This window comes from Aquarana catesbeiana, linkage group LG06 (assembly GCF_042186555.1).
Source record: "Aquarana catesbeiana isolate 2022-GZ linkage group LG06, ASM4218655v1, whole genome shotgun sequence".
Classification (NCBI taxonomy): Eukaryota; Metazoa; Chordata; class Amphibia; order Anura; family Ranidae; genus Aquarana; species Aquarana catesbeiana.
In genome coordinates, this window is record NC_133329.1 from 42,582,704 (window position 1) to 42,602,317 (window position 19,614).

The 19,614-nt window shown below is 43.1% G+C and overlaps 1 protein-coding gene across 1 annotated transcript in view; it reads right to left on the minus strand.

The window, feature by feature from the left end:
* The window catches only part of STX1B (syntaxin 1B), a 107,325-nt gene that overhangs the window by 24,717 nt on the left and 62,994 nt on the right, over nucleotides 1-19,614 (minus strand). The window contains exon 2 of the mRNA XM_073635768.1: nucleotides 305-379. Within this exon, the coding sequence (XP_073491869.1) occupies nucleotides 305-379 (75 nt within the window). The remainder of the gene's footprint in view (nucleotides 1-304; nucleotides 380-19,614) is intronic.

Here is a 19,614-nt window from a genome sequence, read left to right on the forward strand (position 1 = left end):
TTAGGGTTTCTGTTGGGGATATAATTTCCTTACTCCTTGTCACGGAGGCAAGTAGGAAGTGAAAGTTCCAAAGCTAAAGTTCCCTTGTAAATAATTGTCACCTTAACTGGTGTCCACATTTGAAAACTTTTCTTCTATTCCAGGCCTGGTGACATGGTGGCCTGGGCACCTATAGGGAGAATAAAGTTTCCAAATTGGGACACACAGTGGAATACAAACCATTCCCCACTCTATCCAAAAGAAAAAAAAAGTTTTAGCTATACCTTAGGCATACACACATAATCAGAAATTAAAGTGGAACTACCTGTTCAAAGAATTCATCCATAAAATGATCCCGATCCACATGTACGATCTCCTCATCGTCATCGCTGTCTTTAGCCTGTAAAGGAATTAGGAAAGAGTTAGAGCCGACACAACCCATGATGAACCCTTTGCTCTCATCCAGCCCCATACACACTCATCAGTTCCGGGACAAGGGGTGGGAGGGGCGGCTGCCCCCCTGGGCACTATGGTTTCATGTGAGGGGAGGGGGGAGGGTGCTGTGAGCAGATTGAGGGGAAGGGGATTTGTGTTGGAAAGGGCAATTTGAGGGGGCAGCAGGGGGTAAGAATTGCTAGGAGTCATGATTTAGAGGGGTTTGTGTTGGGAGGGAGGATGGAGGAACAGGATTTGTGTTCAGGGGGGGGGTTGTGATAGAGGAGGTGATATAGTGAAGGGGGGGGGAATTGTGTTAGTAGGGGAAATGTTTATTTGCCGAGGGGGGGATTTGTGCTAGGAGGGGAAATTTAGGGGGTGCTAGGAGGGGGGCTTTATAGTGAGGGGAAGAGGATGTGTACTCAGAGGGTAAATTTGAGGGGTAGAGGATTTGTGCTAGGAGGGGTGACTTTTTTGGGGACAGGCACTTGTGTTGGGGGGATTTGGGGGATGGGGGGGGCAAAGATTTCTGCTGGGAGGGGGATTTCAGCAGGGGGGCAAATTTGTACTTTGGGGATTTATGCTTAGGGGGTAAGCATGCAGATTAGTGTTCAATTTTTGGGGGGGATTCTTCCTGACACATAATGCTCATACATCTAGAGGAGGGATGCAGTTTGACATGTTCGCTCCGAGCTCTAGATGACCTTGTCCCGGCTCTGACACTCATAACCATAACACACGGCCCCCTATACATCTGTGTAGGGCTAAAACAACTAATCGATTAATCGACAACTAATTGATTATGAAATTAATCGATTACTATTTTCATAATCGATTGATCGGCCAGTAACATAATGGGGTTAAAAAAAACTAAAATGAGCTCTCTATAGTACAAAAAGAGCAAATAATCGCTACTGTAAATATTACTTTCACAGTTCTACAGTAAAAAAATGAACCCCTTATAGTAGTGATTATTTGCTTTTTTTGTACTATAAAGGGCTTATTTTAGTTTTTTTAACCCTATTATGTTACTAATACGTCTTAGACCTGGTTCACCTCTATGTGTTTTTTGGTGCTTTTTGCAGAAACACACTACAGTTCATTTACATGGTTTCCTATGGTACACGTTCACATCTATGCTTTTTTCAGCTGCTGCGTATTTGGAAAGGGTCAGGGACTTTTTTTTTTTTTAACGCAAAACTGTGCTTTTTTGGTTCAATATACTTCAATGGAGAAGCTGCAGAAAAGCATGTAATGCGTTTTTGCAGTAATTTGTTTATTTTTTAATTCGCCCGACAATACATTGGCCCAAAAAATTGCAAAAAAGCAAATCGCCGCAAAATCACGTGCGCATAAATCAAAACGCACAGCAGAAACACATCAAAAGCAAACTGCATAGGTGTGTACCGAGCCTTATGCTGGTCTCACCGATCAATTTTCAGACGAGAAAATTCAGACAAAAAATCTTTGTACATTCGCTGAATGAAATAAAGTTGTTTGAAATTTTCACTTGTTTTTAACATTCTGTTTTTAAAACGAATGTAATTTATGAACGAAAACCACATACACTGTCTGAAAATTCCTTTCACCAAGAAGTTTTCTATTACCGTATTTCCAAATTTTCCCGTCACTGTGGTTGAAAATGAACGTCGATTTGACCCCACTAACGATTCGAAAATCGAACGAACATTCTTAAAATGACATTTTAGGAAGACGTTGTTTGTTTTTTTAAATAAAAAAAAAAAAAATTGATCTCTGAGTCTGATGATATCTACCAGATTTACCCTTTAATAGTATATACAGTATATCTCCTCTAATAGTATATACAGTATATCTCTTCTAATAGTATATACAGTATATATCTCCTCTAATAGTATATACAGTATATCTCTTCGTATATATCTCCTCTAATAGTATATACAGTATATCCCCTGTAATAGTATATACAGTATATCTCTTCTAATAGTATATACAGTATATCTCCTCTAATAGTATATACAGTATATCTCCTCTGAAAGTATATACAGTATATCTCTTCTAATAATATATACAGTATATCTCTTCTAATAGTATATACAGTATATCTCTTCTAACAGTATATACAGTATATATCTCTTCTAATAGTATATACAGTATATATCTCTTCTGTCTGTTATTCTCAGAGTGGATTAGATATTTTGCTCCCTAACCATATAGTTGGTTATTTATATTTACCACTGCATACAGAAATTTAAGAATAAATTGCCTTTTTTTTAAACTTTACATATTAACTAAATTATACACCACACTTTTTCTTAAGGTTATTAACCAATTAATCGAAACAATAATCGGCCAACTAATCGATTATGAAAATAATCGTTAGCTGCAGCCCTACATCTGTGCCATTGATGATGCCCATATCAACCATATTGTATGGATTTCACTAAAGAGGACATAGTAATAGTCATGACTATTGTGCATGAGGCTAGAGCTGCTAGACCAAAATGGCTTCTTCTTCATTCCTTCCCATAATCCCCTGTTCTTGAAATCACGGTAGCGCTGTTAATCCACTTTTATTCACTATCAGTTCCATTTTACAAATGGACCTTTCTTGAGACCTCCCGTACATTTGTAATATTATATACCTCTATATATTTATTGCACCTGTCACAATTATCAAGTTAGTATGAAAGAAGGAGGATTCCGGAAGTGGAAGTCTAGAAACACAGCAGATACATAATTACATTCAACTAGACTTGTGCTGTAATGTTGAAGACATTTTGTAGCTTCTCCAAGCCACTTCTAATGAGTGTCAGGAAGATACTCCACCACTTATGAAGCTATCCGATTGGATGCTGCGCCCCCCATGTGACTCTAGCAGCCATCTTGGGTCAGGCAGGGCCTATGTAAGGCCTTGGCTCACAGGCATGGTGCGCATTTTGCGTGTGGGTAATATAGGGACAAGTCACTTATCTGACAGGGACAGTGATTAGAGGCAGGGAGATATTCCAGTCGAGTAGGGAAAGGATAGGGACACACTTCTGGAAACCTTCTGGAAACCTCCCCAGTTGGGCTCAGACCAGCGAGGCCATATTCCTCCCCTCAAGACAGACGCTGTCAGCACTTCTGAGACCTGCTCTGCCACACCTTGCTGATATTGCCGTAAGTGTTCCCAGTCGGGTGCCTTCCTTGCCAGGTTTGTTCTGAGTTACTGGATTCTGCATTAATATAAATTCTGTTCTCTGCAATCTGAACTAGTGTATTGCTGGTTCCAAAAAATCCTTCTGAATTTTTCCAACACTCCAGCTTTATATGGAATGACCATATTACTCTGTGTGTTCTGCTTCTCCCCTCTGTTTGATGGTCCCTTGTCTTTGCTTGACCTTGTGGATGTTTGTGGAGGCCTTCAACACCATCTGTCTTCAACATTTATTGCCAGTTTATTATCCCTGTCCTGGCAATTACATAACACACCATCAACCATGTAAATGGAGGAATTAACAACTATGATGCCTTCCTGACACCAAGGATGGGATGATGAAACTAGTATAGGAGGGTTCCACAACTTTCAAACCTCCCATTCTGTTTTTGGACAATCATGTCTACACATTTCATGGTGCTTGGATTAGGGTGTCTGTGCTACACGTGTGGCTATAACTGGTGGGGTATTTTCCTGACACTCATTAAAACTGAAAAAGTGGCTTGGATAAACTACATAAGATCTTCAACATATAGAACAGCCTCTCTCCACCCTTTCAACACAGAGGAACCCTTGACATACATTTCCGGGCACAGGGAACCCCTACTAATACTTCCTATATATAACTCATGATACATTAGTGTGATGGTCAGTGAGAAGAATGCTCCTGACACTTGTGGACATTGAGAAGAAATACCCCTTCACAGATAGCTAAAAAGATCATTGGTGTCAGTGGGAACTTATCTGAGAGGCAGAAATTGCTAATTGCTCAAGAAATCCCTAGCAACCTCTACAGGAACCTTAGGGTTCAATGGAACCCTGGTTGAGAAACCCTGACATAGAACAATCAAGCTTAATGTTACTTATACCGCGTACACACGATCGGACTTTATGGCATACTTGGTCCGGTGTACCGGATTTCGTCGGACAATTCGATCGTGTGTGGGCTCCAGCTGACTTTGTTTTCTCAAAAATTTGACGGACTTAAATTTGAAACATGTTTCAAATCTGTCCAACGGACTCGAGTCCGGTCGAAAAGTCCGCTCATCTGTATGCTAGTTCGACGGACAAAAACCGACGCTAGGGCAGCTATTGGCTACTGGCTACGAACTTCCTTGATTTAGTCCGGTCGTATGTCATCACGTACGAATCCGTCGGACATTGGTTGATCGTGTGTAGGCAAGTCCGTTCATTCGGAAAGTCCGTCGAAAAGTACGCCGGACAAAGTCTGCCGTAAAGTCCGCTCGTGTGTACGCGGCATTATACTACTACTAGATTTGCCATTATTTTGATAAATGATAAGCTTTACAGACATGTCTGATAATAACTTCTCATAACTATGATTGCTTCAACTTGAACAACTCATCTGTTCCTCTTTGAAGCACTCAATTTTGTTCTACGCTTAGAGTTTTTTTATGAGATCAGTCATCAAAAGCAACCATGGTCTGTAAGCACTTTAGAAGCATGGTCAAGGAACATCACTGACACCTCAATAAACTGCTGGCCTCCAAAATTTCCGAAGTCCTAGGAAATCCAGCGCCACTCCCAACCTAAATTTTCTTCTGTGTAGTCGCATGACAGCAGCGCAAAAGAACACAAGCGCTGAACCATCATGGATACTTCCTCTTCTGCCATTATTTCGTTGCTATTTGAGACAAAGAGATAGTGGACCAGATGTCCCTGGGCCATGAGCCCATTGAGAACATGAATTCACTTGGTTCCTTGTGAGCCAGTTTTAAAGAGAACCTATCAACACAGCCTTTGCCAGGCTCCCATCTAGGGGCTGGTGCTAGTTTTTCAGGATTTTCACTGTGTGCAATGGTGGAGCCATCTCTGGAAGATCAGCTGACAGCAGTCACCAGGGCTGGATGGAAGCCTCGGGTTTGACACATATCAGCTGCCCTTATTGGCTCCCTTTAAACAAATTTGCATTTTAATGTCCTTTCTTTCTGCCATGAGATTATCTCTGTGCTGAGCCAGTTTTTAGAAATAAATCCTTCTAGTTCCACGACAGTGCAGGTGCTTTATACCGTCATGGCACCATCTTACGGGAGGAAGTCCCAGGTGGCAGCAGGTGTTGGGAATTAGACGATTACTCGCCCAATATTCAGCATCTGCTCCCCATGTGATGATGACGAATTGGCTGGTGCTGAACACAAAATAGATTAATTGCGGATCAGATCTTCTGGTAACGGTAATAAAACTCTAGTCATTCCAGTGCACAGACTTTTCGGAATACCAGGGAGGTTATTCATACCTGTGTTCTCAAAGACGCACGCGCCTTTATTACTTATTTTTTCAACTAAACTCAATTCCCAGAGCTAAGTTCATACACATGAATGGTTTTATCTGCCAAGAGATTTGCAACTTTGTCCAACCACTTTTACAATCCATACACGACTACCAAATGACAAAGCCAGGAGGGTGACACCTTTTCTTTTGGGGTCAATGAATACAGTGGTGTTCCCTCCCCCCTGCATCCTGATTGGACAGTCATGAAGTCACCAACCATGCTCCCTCTACCCTCTCCTCCTGTAAGTATGTTCCTGTCGCCACATGTGCATGAAGCAGAGCCTGACTGGCTACTCCTATGATCCCACCCTCTCCCAACCTGAGTACTGTTGTCAGTGCTGGGACAAGGGGTGGGCAAGAGGGGAAGCTGCCCTGGGCACAGCAAAGCAGGGGGGCAGAGATTGGACACAGGGCAGCAAAACCCATTCTACGGCATGCATTAACAGTGGGGGAGGGGGTGCAGTTATGCATCCTTGCCCTGGGTGCTAGACAAACCTGATGATCTGATGGTGACTGCAACCTTTTTTATGTTTCTTATTTATATATTTTTTGTTTGACAGTGCAAGGCCCTGCCACTGTGAAAGTGTAGGAAAAAAATGACACAGGATTCACATTAAAGCAGACCCTCAGTCATTTTTTCATCTGTTAGATCTTCTGCCCTTGTTTTAACTTTGTATAGTAAACTATTTTTTTTTCTGCCAGTAAATACCTTATACAGCACACTTCTTGTTTCTTGTATGGTCATTAACCTAGGCTTATGACACCATGCACAGATCTCTCTCTAAATCTCATGAGAGTTTGCCAGGAAGGGAGGGGGGATGAGCCATAAGAGGGCCAATGAGAGCTGAAGAGCTGGAGGTGTGCCTCTGTGCGTCTGTGTAAATCCAGGAAGTGAACAGGCAGCAGCTTCAGCTGCCCACAGTTAAAGTGGATGCAGCCAGACTCAATGGAAAGAGATTTCACAGTATATATAAAATAATATGCAAAGTGGTTTGAGGGAAGCTTCCGAATGGCAAAGATGTTTTTATTACAAATTATATGAGCAGACTGCAATTCTTCTTTAAGGCTTATTGCGAAGTTCCAGACGATCGTTTCTGAGTGGAGAAAGCTGTGTTTCTGGTTTTCTCCAGATTCCGTAGTCCCGAATTGGGGTCTGGAGCCTGAAGGTTCCAGAGTGTCTTGGTTGGGTCCAAACCTTCAATACTTTGTCTGGATTTATTTTTTTATATTTCTTGTTATTGAAAATTTTAGAAGAAATACAAAAACACTTGGTTAGCACGGCGTACCAACCGACTGAAACAAAGAAAAAGGGCATGCAGTACCCAGAGTTGGGAAAAATATAACAAAAATAGAGGGGGCAAATAAAATAGGAATTTTCCAATGCAAGCGTGCGTGACTCACACTGAACAGAGATGAAGATTATCATACAAAGCCCATTGGTTGGGTCAAACAACCGGGATCACATCAAGGAGGAATATAGCCATGGGGATGTACTAACAATAAGAAAGAATTACAAACAACATCACTTATGCTGAATGAGGCATCCAGGCAGTAGAGGTTTTATGTAACCAGATTTCCCACACTTTATCAAGTTTCTCCAAGCAACCTCTGTTAGCATATGTATCCTCGTAGAGGGGAAAAGTGGCATTCACCAACTGTTGCCAGTATCAAATTGAAGGAGGAGAAGGTTTTTTTCCAGTATAAAGTGATTGCCTTTCTTGCTATGTCTGAATTTTACTGGGTGCCTGCAGCCTGTGTGAGTACACAGGTGTGCAGGGTAGTTGTATACTGAAGCCTGAGGATAGCTCGGGGCTCCCAGTTTGGAGACAGGAGGTCTCACCCACGGGGTCAGAGGTGCCCCAGTAAGGAGACAGGAGGTCTCACCCAGGGGTCAGAGGTACCCTAGCCAGGAGACAGAAGGTCTCACCCAGGGGTCAGTGGTGCCCCAGCCTGTGACCAGGAGACAGGAGGTCTCACCCAGGGGTCAGAGGTACCCCAGCCAAGAGACAGAAAGTCTCACCCAGAGGTCAGAGGTGCCCCAGCCTGTGGTCAGGAGACAGGAGGTCTCACCCAGGGGTCAGAGGTGCCCCAGCCTGTGGTCAGGAAACAGGAGGCCTCGCCCAGGGGTCAAAGGTGCCCCAGCAAGGAGACAGGTCTCACCCAGGGGTCAGAGGTGCCCCAGCCAACGGCCAAGAGACAGGTGGTCTCAGCCAGGGGTCAGTGGTACCCTAGCCAGGAGACAGGAGGTCTCACCCACAGAGTTACAGGTGCCCCAGCAAAGAGACAGGAGGTTTCACCCAGGGGTCACAGGTACCCCAGCTAGGAGACAGAAGGTCTCACCCAGGGGTCAGAGGTGCCCCAGCCAGCGGCCAAGAGAAAGGTGGTCTCATCAGGGGTCAGAGGTACCCCAGCCAGGATACAGGAGGATTCACCCAGGGGTCAGAGGTGACCAAGCCAGCATCCAGGAGACAGGAGGTCTCACCCAGGAGTCAGAGGTTCCCCAGCCAAGAGGTCTCACCCAGGAGTACACAGGTGTGCAGGGTAGTTGTATACTGAAGCCTGAGGATAACTCAGGGCTCCCAGTTTGGAGACAGAAGGTCTCACCCTGGGGTCAGGGGTGCCCCAGCTAGCGGCTGGGAGACAGGAGGTCTCACCCAGGGGTCAGAGGTACCCCAGCCAGGTGACAGGAGGTCTCAGCCAGGGGTCAGAGGTGCCCCAGCCAGCGCCTGGGAGACAGGAGGTCTCACCCAGGGGTCAGAGGTACCCCAGCCAGGTGACAGGAAGTCTCACCCAGGGGTCAGAGGTGCCCCAGCCAGCGGCCGGGAGACAGGAGGTCTCACCCAGGGGTCAGAGGTACCCCAGCCAAGAGGTCTCACCCAGGGATCAAAGATGCCCAAGCCATAAGCCAGGAGACATGAGGTCTTGTCCCAGGAGTCAGATAGGCTCCTATCCGGGTGTCAGGAAAACCACTGTCCAGAGGCCAGGAGTGGGCTGTGCAGCAGGGTGCTGTGACTAAGGGATAAGAGAACTGAGAGAACCAGGAGAGCTGGGCAACACAGTCAGAGGGACTGGTAAGAAGAGGAGCGGTGCTGCTGAGAAAGGAGTCAGGTGGCTCTGTATTTTCAGTTGACTGTTGACTGGTGTTGATGGATGGAAACCCCTGTGTGGACAACTGATTTCTATGTGAATCGCTCCATTCTGTTTAATAAAAGTGGGCTGCCTTGCCCAAACAAGCAGCTTAAACTGGCATAACTCATTGGAAAAGCACCTACTACATCAGCATATTCACCCCAATACCACAATATATAAATAAATATATGCAGTATATATATATATATATATATATATATATATATATATATATATATATATATATATATATATATATATATACATCATGTAACTGTATGTGTGTATGCGTGTGTTTTGCACTACATATAGTTTGTCATTATTTATTTACATGTCGGCAGTCATATCTGCTCATTAAATAGTCAGTCCCTGCTTCCTGCTTTGCAGTGCTGTACCTGTCTTATGTAAAAACCAAAGACTCCCTGCAGTCTCTAATGAAGTGAATCACCCACAATGCCCTATTAGCTTTATACACTGTGACCTAGCCTGCTTGGGTTTTGGGTAACAAGAATGAGTTCCAAAAGCCACCAATTCATGACCAGAGGTACTTTTCACCCAAAATAATATTGAAATGAAGTAATACTAACATGCTGTATTGATTCATGTGAACTGCGACTTTTAATAACAGGTCCTCTTTATAACTGCAATGCCTTAATAAGTCTAAAACGGAGAAAGTAACACATGTGAAGGAGTTTCTAATATCCTTGTCTGTGCAAGTTACTGGCCCAGAACAAATGTTTCAGAAGAAGTGGTTTCACTGTTGGTATACACGCATTTGCAGACTACAAGCACATGGGAACGAGTGGAATGAAGGACAACGGAAAAAAACGAGAACTAGTATTCCAAAATGAAACTGCATTATTCCTGAAAACTTGGCTCAGAGGTGGAGTTACATGTTGAAGTATTCTGAGGGTATATTTAGTCCTCTTGCTGAGGCATCACAGGACAGAGACCTCAACCATACGGACAAGGTCACAGCGGCAGCTTGTAACAAAAACCTCTCTGCTAAGAGACAGTGAGACAGCCACCAATCACTGCACAGACGCTGTCTCTCTGTGAGAGGGTTTTATCATTCGCTTGACACCTCACAGGCCTTGTTGACAAGTAAAACCTGCAAGTAAGGCCACAAACGCCAAGCAAAAATCTCCAGGGCCAAAACAAGATGGCTGCATGCTTTACCATCATATGTAAAAAGTTCAATGAGATTCACAGGATCCAATTAGGGAAATACTCAGGATATGGGAACAGTTTTGGTCTAGGGAATGTTCTATAAGCCCAGGAAGATGCAAGACATTTTGGTTGGCATCTGGTTCTGATCAACCCAAGAAGCAGGAGCCATTTTAGCTGACATTGAGGACCGTTTTATCTACTCAGGAGTGGAAGCCAATTTGGTTGACACCTGGGGACGTTTCTATCAACCCAGGAAATGGGACTCAATTTGGGAAACTTCTATGGACTTTACCATCCACCTAGAAGGAAGGGGCTATTTTGGATGACATCTAGGGGCAGTTCTACCAAATCAGGAGGAAGAACCATTTTGGAAGAAGAGACCATTTTAGATGGCATCTAGGGACGGATCCACCAAATCAGGAGGTGGAAGTAATTTTGGTTGACATCTATGGATGTTTCAATAAACCCAGAAAGAAGAAGCTGTTTTTGTTAATAGCCGGGGACTATTCTATCTTCTCAGAATTGGAAGCCTATTTGGCTCACGCATTGGGACATTTCTATCAACCCAATAGGAAGCCATTTTGTGTGACTTCTAGCGACTGTTCCATCAACCTAAAAGGAAGAGGCTATTTTGGATGACATCTAGGGACGGTTCTACCAAATCGATGGAAAGAAAGCCATTTTACGTGACATCTAGTGACTGTTTTATCAACCCAGGAAGAAGAGACCATTTTGGATTAAATCTAGGGATGAGTCCACCAAATAAGAATCAAATTTTGGTTGATGTCTGCAGATGTTTCTATCAACCCAGAGAGAGGAAGCTGTTTTATTTGATATCTGGGGACTGTCCTATCAACTCAGGAGGGTTAGCCATTTTGGTTGACAACTGGGGACTTTGGCATCAACACAGAAAGTAGAATCCCTTTTGGTTGACATCTGGGGACTGTTCTAATAATTCAGGAGATGGAAGTAATTTTGGTTGACGTTTAGGGACGGCTTTACCAACCTACAAGAAAGAGGCCATTTTGGTTGGCATCTGGGAACTGTTCTACCAACTGTCTTCCACCTTTTACCTATTAACACTGGCAACAAGTCTTTTTTTGACATTCAGGCTAGTGAAAGACTGGAAATTTAGTAAAAATAGTTGTAACTGAACACGTCTAAAAGAGATAACATATTTGTGGCTTCCATGATGTGTTGGGAGGTCTAACTCTATGATCTAGGAATGGTTCTAGCAAATCAGGAGGTGGAAGCCATTTTGGTTGATTTATGTGGACGTTTCTATTACCCCGGAGGAAGAGTCCATTTTTGTTGACATCTGGGAATGTTTATACAGGAGACAGAACCCATTTTGGCTGCCTTCAGGGGACATTTCCATTAACCCAGAAAGCAGAAGTCTGGGGACTTTTCTATCAACTCAGGAGGTGAAAGCTATTTTGGTTTAGTTTTATCAACTCACAAGGAATCTGCAAAATTAGTTGACCTCAGCGAATGATTCTACCAAATCTGGGTTTAGAAATTGTTTGGTTGATATCAGAGGGTAGTTCTATCAACCCATGAAGTGAAAGTCAAGCTTGATTGACGTCTGGGGAAGGTTCTATCAATCAAAAGGCAGAAGCCATTTTGGTTGGTGTTTAAGGAAAGTTCCATCAACCCACACCATAGTTTTCCCATGGTAACCTTCCATGGCTTTATTCAATTATGACACCTATGCTTCAGAATGTCACCAAGGGTCTGATGCAGCTAAAAAGGCGAACTTTCCTAGATTATGATCTCATTTGTTACATTGTTTTTAAGGCTTGTTATTGATAACCAGGCTAGTGAAGTACCAACAAACTGGTAAACCTAGTTGCAGTAGAACACATTTGAAAGAGATAATCCATTTTTAACTTCCATGATACATTGAAAGCTTTCCCTGGTCTGTACCTGTATAGGCTCTGGTGATAACCTGCACAAAATTCTGAAACTTTATTGGGAAGCAGATTGTATATTACCTATTATTCACTGTAAAAAATTAGTTGAAAACATATCTTGGTAGTGATAAAAACTACTGAAGACAGTGAGGTGCATGTTTTTGATGGAGTGTACAACTGAACGAGGCCCTTTACTGTATGTCAGACTGGAACAATCATCCCCGAACATAGGTGGGGCGCCTTGGACACCATCTGTTTCTCACATATAATGTTGTTTTAACATCTCTACCCCTGTAATTTGACTATAGGTATGAACGAGGCCATCTATACTTCAGACAGGAACAACAATCCCTGAACTTAGGGCCTTTGACACCATACCTCTTCCATTTATAATGCTGTTTTAACATCTCTACCCTGGTGATTAAAAAACAATCCACACCCTCAGCCATGTAAAGGAATAACTCAAGAAATTACATTTGTGCAGACATTCTTCCATCAAGGATAAGATTATGTGACTACACAGGAAGGTTCCACAACTTTCACACCCACCCATCCTGTTCTTGGACAATCAACATCTACACATGCAATGGTCATCGGATTAAGGTGTCTGTGTTACCTGTGTAAATATAAATAGTGGGGTATGTTACCGACACTGTTTGGAAATGAAGAAGTGGTTTGGATAAGCTACAAAACATCCTCAATCTCAATCAACACTGTCCAAGAACAGACAGTCTTGATTGTCTATCCTGTTCTTGGACAATCAACATCTACACATTCCATTGGGATTGGATGGCGCTACCTGTGTGGACATAAATGCTATGCTAGTATCTTTCTGACACTCATTAGAACTATAGAAGGAGTTTAAAGAAGCTACAAAACATCTTCAATACCAATAAACACTGTCCAAGAACAAGATGGGTTCTTGTAGATGTTGGTTGTCCATTCTGTTCTTGGACAATTAACATTTGCAAATTCCATGGTGGTTGGACTAAAGTGTTGATGCAACCTGTGTGGACATACAGTAAATGCTGGAGTATCTCCCTGACAATCATTAAAACTGATGGAGGGGCTTGGAGAAGCTACAAAACATTTTCAACAGTACAGAACAATCCAGTTGAATGTGACTAACTACCACTAGCTCTCGGCAATGTCCCTCTTAACCACTTCAGGACCGCCCACCGCACTTATACTGTGGCAGGTCGACCCTGCAGCACTGGATCATGTACATGTATATGATTTTGAAGTCCTGGGTAGGTGGTGCGCACGCACGCTCGCCGCCGCCCCGACTGTGCTTTCATTCGCTACAGCACAAGCCAATCAGCGGATCCGGCAATGATTTATGGCTGGAACCTGCTGATCGGCTGAGCGAATGACAGAAGAGAGCCCTGTGTTGGTAAACAACATAGGGCTCTTTACAGACAGCAGAGATGTGCCATCTTTTTCTCCCTGCAAAGCAGGGAGTAAAAACCGGGACATAACTTGGTAGAAACAGCTCACAGTACACAGAAAACATTTTTAGTCACACGGTTAACCCCTTGATTGCCCCTAAATGTTAACCTCTTTCCATCCAGTGTTATTAGTACAGTGACAGTGTAGATTATTAGCAGTAATCATTGTGTTGGTGTCACTGGTGTACACATAAAATTAAGAATTACATTAATTTTAATTTGCAATGTAATTCCACAAAAGAAAAAAAAATAAATGGTTTTGTATCAGGTTAATGTCTTAGCTACCAATAACAGTAACTACCTATAACAATAATAATATAATACAACAATAATATATAGTGTATTGTAATAATAATAAAGTGATTTCGCGCTTGAAAATCTATCACCCCAAAGTGTAATACATACAATTAAGAAATAAATGAGATAAATTCTATAGGTGCAACATCAAAAAAGTGCTCAATAGTGCAATAAATATATAATCATCAAAAGTGCTGTCGTGCATCAATAATAAAAAAAATAATAAAAGGAAAGTTAGTATTGTGCATCAATATTAAAAGTTTATATTGTGCTATTCCACTGGGATCGTTTGGTGGAGAAGGGAAGTGATAATGATCTTGAAATTAGTGATCCGGTGACACCGGGCTCTCTGGACTCTCACCTTAGATGAAATAAATATGGGCATCAAACAGGTTCTTTGTTCTTTGTGGTATAATGGCATTGAGGTAGGGCTTCTCTGGTGCTGTAGCAGTTCTTCTGGTTGAAAGCACCTATCAGATATGGGAAAAAAGAAGGGCTGCCCACCTGGGCTCCACCAATCCGGTGGTATAAACAGGAAGGGGAGAGAAAAGATGCCTCCAATAGTGTAGTATGTTGGTAAAAGATAGCTATTTATTAAAAATATATGGGTGGTCTCTTACATTTTAAAAGGTTAAAAACAGCATAAACAGTAAAAAGGTTGAGGAGCGGCGTGGCCGAGAACAGACGAAACCGGAAACCAGTAAGGAGGCGCCTCAGACGCCGCTCCTCAACCTTTTTACTGTTTATGCTGTTTTTAACCTTTTAAAATGTAAGAGACCACCCATATATTTTTAATAAATAGCTATCTTTTACCAACATACTACACTATTGGAGGCATCTTTTCTCTCCCCTTCCTGTTTATACCACCGGATTGGTGGAGCCTAGGTGGGCAGCCCTTCTTTGTTCCCATATCTGATAGGTGCTTTCAACCAGAAGAACTGCTACAGCACCAGAGAAGCCCTACCTCAATGCCATTATACCACAAAGAACAAAGAACCTGTTTGATGCCCATATTTATTTCATCTAAGGTGAGAGTCCAGAGAGCCCGGTGTCACCGGATCACTAATTTCAAGATCATTATCACTTCCCTTCTCCACCAAACGATCCCAGTGGAATAGCACAATATAAACTTTTAATATTGATGCACAATACTAACTTTCCTTTTATTATTTTTTTTATTATTGATGCACGACAGCACTTTTGATGATTATATATTTATTGCACTATTGAGCACTTTTTTAATGTTGCACCTATAGAATTTATCTCATTTAATTCTTAATTGTATGTATTACACTTTGGGGTGATAGATTTTCAAGCGCGAAATCACTTTATTATTATTACAATATCGCTGAGTGTAAGTGAACACTTTAGATTTTGCTGCAGTCCACAGAGACATCATCACCACCTATATATATTCAACATTATTATTATTTTCTATTACATATTTTTATCACTCGTTATTTTAGTTAATCACGGGGATATCTACACAACCTGTTTACTCAATTTAGCGCGAGGGACCACATCATACAATATATAGTGTATATATATATATATATATATATATATATATATATATATATATATATATATATATATACACACACTATATTACCAAAAGTATTGGGACACCTGCCTTTACACACACGTGAACTTTAATGGCATCCCAGTCTTAGTCCGTAGGGTTCAATATTGAGTTGATCCACCCTTTGCAACTATAACAGGTCCACAAAGCAAAGCAAGGTCCATAAAGACTATTGGGGTGGAGGAACTTGATTGGCCTGCACAGAGTCCCGACCTCAACCCGATAGAACACCTTTAGGATGAATTAGCTGTTATAGCTGCAAAATGGTGGGCCAACTCAATATTGCACCCTATGGACAAAGACTGGGATGCCAATAAAGTTCATGTGCATGTAAAGGCAGGAGTCCCAATACTTTTGACAATATAGTGTATATACAGTGTATATATATATATATATATATATATATATATATAAACACACACACACACACATATATAATTAAAAAACCAAAGCTTTAAGAGCAAGCCTTACAGACAACATTAAAAGAGGATAGAAGTGCAATGCTTTAATGCAGGTTGTGGCAAAGCAGAAGGAGAATTATGCAAGAAATTTAATGAGCGTGGCCCTTTAATTATTAAGCAGCTGTGGGTTCGATCACGGGAAACGGTGAGAAGATAACGAGGGGAATTAATTAGGGAGATTAAAAAGCAAATTGATACATTTTTACTCATGTTCGCCGTCCAGAGTAATAATAATGGCTTTGCACATTGGACACGATGGAGAGAAAGCACGAGATCCGTTTTTTTTTTTTTTTCTTTTTTCCGGAGTGGGTGGAAAATGCTGCAGAATTTACACTGAGTCAGGTTGTAGAGGCTGTAATCAGAGGGCGCCGTAGGGGGGCCGGGAACAAAGGAGGACGTCCGCTGTATCGGTGGGGGACCCAGCGATAATATCCGCGCCTAGCCATTCACTACGACTTATTCCCAGCATCAATGGGCCCCGGTAATGCCAAAGACTCTGAGTCATTGCCGCCTTAGTGGCTGCATCGAAATGTCATTTTACACACGATGGTCTCATGTCTCATACGTCGTGTAGAAGTTTGCAAAGCAGATGATGTGGGGACACTTTAAGGCCAAGTTGAGCATCTACTGAGGGAGCCCACGGCCGCCTTTGTGAAATAAGATGTATGGCGTAATATTGTAATGCCAGTTATTCTATACTGAAGCCTGCGAGGCAGAAGGAGCACCATTGTGTTTAGCTGCCACAATGAGAACGTTGCTCAACAGAGTTGCTTATTTGCAAACAGAGGGGTCTACCGAGACGTCATTAATCTGCCATCAAAATTTACGCTTCACACCAGTTAATAGGTCACATGTCAACATACAGTGCCTTGAAAAAGTATTCATACCCCTTGAAATTTTCCACATTTTTTCATGTTACAACCAAAAACGTAAATGTATTTTATTGGGATTTTATGTGATAGACCAACACAAAGTGGCACATAATTGTGAAGTGGAAGGAAAATGGTAAATGGTTTTCAAAATGTTTTACAAATAAATGTGTGAAAAGTGTGGGGGCATTTGTATGGCGCCCCCCCGGAGTCAATACTTTGTAGAACCCCCTTTCTCTGAAATTACAGCTGAAAGTCTTTTTGGGGATGTCTCTACCAGCTTTGCACATCTAGAGAGGGACATTTTTGCCCATTCTTCTTCTTTGCAAAATATCTCAAGCTCTGTCCGATTGGATGGAGAACGTCTGTGAACAGCAATTTTCAAGTCTTGCCACAGATTCTCAATTGGATTTAGGTCTGGACTGTGACTGGGCCATTCTAACACATGAATATGCTTTAATCTTCTAAACCATTCCATTGTAGCTCTGGCTGTGTGTTCAGGGTCGTTGTCCTGCTGGAAGATGACCCTCCACCCCAGTCTCAAGTCTTTTGCAGATTCTAACAGGTTTTCTTCTAAGATTTGGCTCCATCCATCATCCCATCAACTCTGACCAGCTTCCCTGTCCCTACTGAGGAAAAGCATCCCCACAACATGATGCTGTCACCACCATGTTTCACGGTGGGGATGGTGTGTTCAGGGTGATGTGCAGTGTTAGTTTTCCGCCACACACAGCGTTTTGCTTTTAGGCCAAAAAGTTCCATTTTGGTTTCATCTGACCAGAGCACCTTCTTCCACGTTTGCTTTGTCCCCCACATGGCTTCTCGCAAACTGCAAACGGGACTTCTTATGGTTCTTATGGTTTTCTTTCAAAAATGTCTTTCTTCTTTCCACTCTTCCATAAAGGCCAGATTTGTGGAAAACACGACTAATAGTTGTCCTGTGGACAGATTCTCTCACCTGAGCTGTGGAACCCCGCTTTAAACTTCTCCACAACTTTATTCCTGACCTGCCTGGTGTGTTCCTTGGCCTTCATGATGCTGTTTGTTCACTAAGGTTCTCTAACAAACCTCTGAGGGCTTCACAGAACAGCTGTATTTATACTGAGATTAAATTACACACAGGTTGACTCTATTTACTAATTAGGTGACTTCTGAAGGCAATTGGTTCCTCTAGTTCTTAGTTAGGGGTATCAGAGTAAAGGGGGCTGAATACAAATGCACATACAAACCACACTTTTCAGATACTCAGTTGTAAAAAAAATTGAAAATCATTTATCATTTTCCTTCCACTTCACAATTACGTGCCACTTTGTGTTGGTCTATCACATAAAATCCCACTAAAATACAAAAGGGGTATGAATACTTTTTCACGTCACTGTAAGTCGAGGAAAAAAATATCTTTTCCTCCCCATAATTTACAAAAAAATAAGAGGTGTATCGTGTGACCTAAGATCTTTGTCTAAGATAAATCAATGGAAAACTGCACTGAAAGATGCTGGGCTCTTGACTTGGATCTTTTGAGGTGTTGGTTGGGCTTAATGACTTTGGCCGGTCACACACGGATCGAATCTCGGCCGGTTCAGCAGGGACCGGCCAAGATTCGAACCATTAATGGGCAGGCTGAATGTACCAAGTTCCTTGATCGATCAACTTGGGTACAACCAGCCTGCCGGATTCGCTTCCGATTATCGCAAGCAGCTGCTATAGCCGCTAGCCATAATCAGTGTCTTCTCCCGGTGGGGATGCCACAGATTCTCAATTTGATCTAGGTCTGGACTTTGACTGGGCCATTCTAACACATGAAATTCTAACACATGAAAATGCTTTGATCTAAACCATTCCATTGTAGCTCTGTTTAGGGTCGTTGTCCTGCTGGAAGGTGAATCTCCGCCCCAGTCTCAAGTCTTTCTTCTAAGATTGCCCTGTGTTTGGCTCCATCCATCTGCCCATAATCTCTGACCAGCTTCCCTGTCCCTGTTGAAAAATGCTCTGGCTCTCTGCCCCCCTTCCCCTGGAACACACTGCTGCCTTATGCACACAATGCTCCGACTCTCTGCCCCCTTCCCCCTGGATCACACTGCTGCCTTATACACACAATGCTCCGGTTCTCTCCCCCCTTCCCCCTGGATCACACTGCTGCCTTATACACATAATGCTCTGGCTCTCTGCCCCCCCGGATCACACTGCTGCCTTATACACATAATGCTCTGGCTCTCTGCCCCCCCGGATTACATTGCTGCCTTATACACACAATGCTCCGGCTCTCTGCCCCCTTCCCCCTGGATCACACTGCCTCCTTATACACACAATGCTCCAGCTCTCTGTCCCCCCCCCCGATCACACTGCTGCCTTATACACACAATGCTCCGGCTCTCTGCCCCCTTCCCCCTGGATCACACTGTCTCCTTATACACACAATGCTCCGCTCTCTGCCCCCCCCCCCCGATCACACTGCTGCGTTATACACACAATGCTTCGGCTCTCTGCCCCCTTCCCCCTGGATCACACTGCCTCCTTATACACACAATGCTCCGGCTCTCTGCCCCCTTCCCCCTGGATCACACTGCTGCCTTCTACATACAATGCTCCAGCTCTCTTTCCCCCCCGGATCACACTTCTGCCTTATACACACAATGCTCCGGCTCTCTGCCCCCTTCCCCCTGGATCACACTGCCTCCTTATACACACAATGCTCCGGCTCTCTGCCCCCATCCCCCTGGATCACACTGCCTCCTTATACACACAATGCTCCGGCTCTCTGCCCCCTTCCCCCCGGATCACACTGCTGCCTTATACACACAATGCTCTGGCTCTCTGCCCCCTTCCCCCTGGATCACACTGCCTCCTTACAGTATACACAC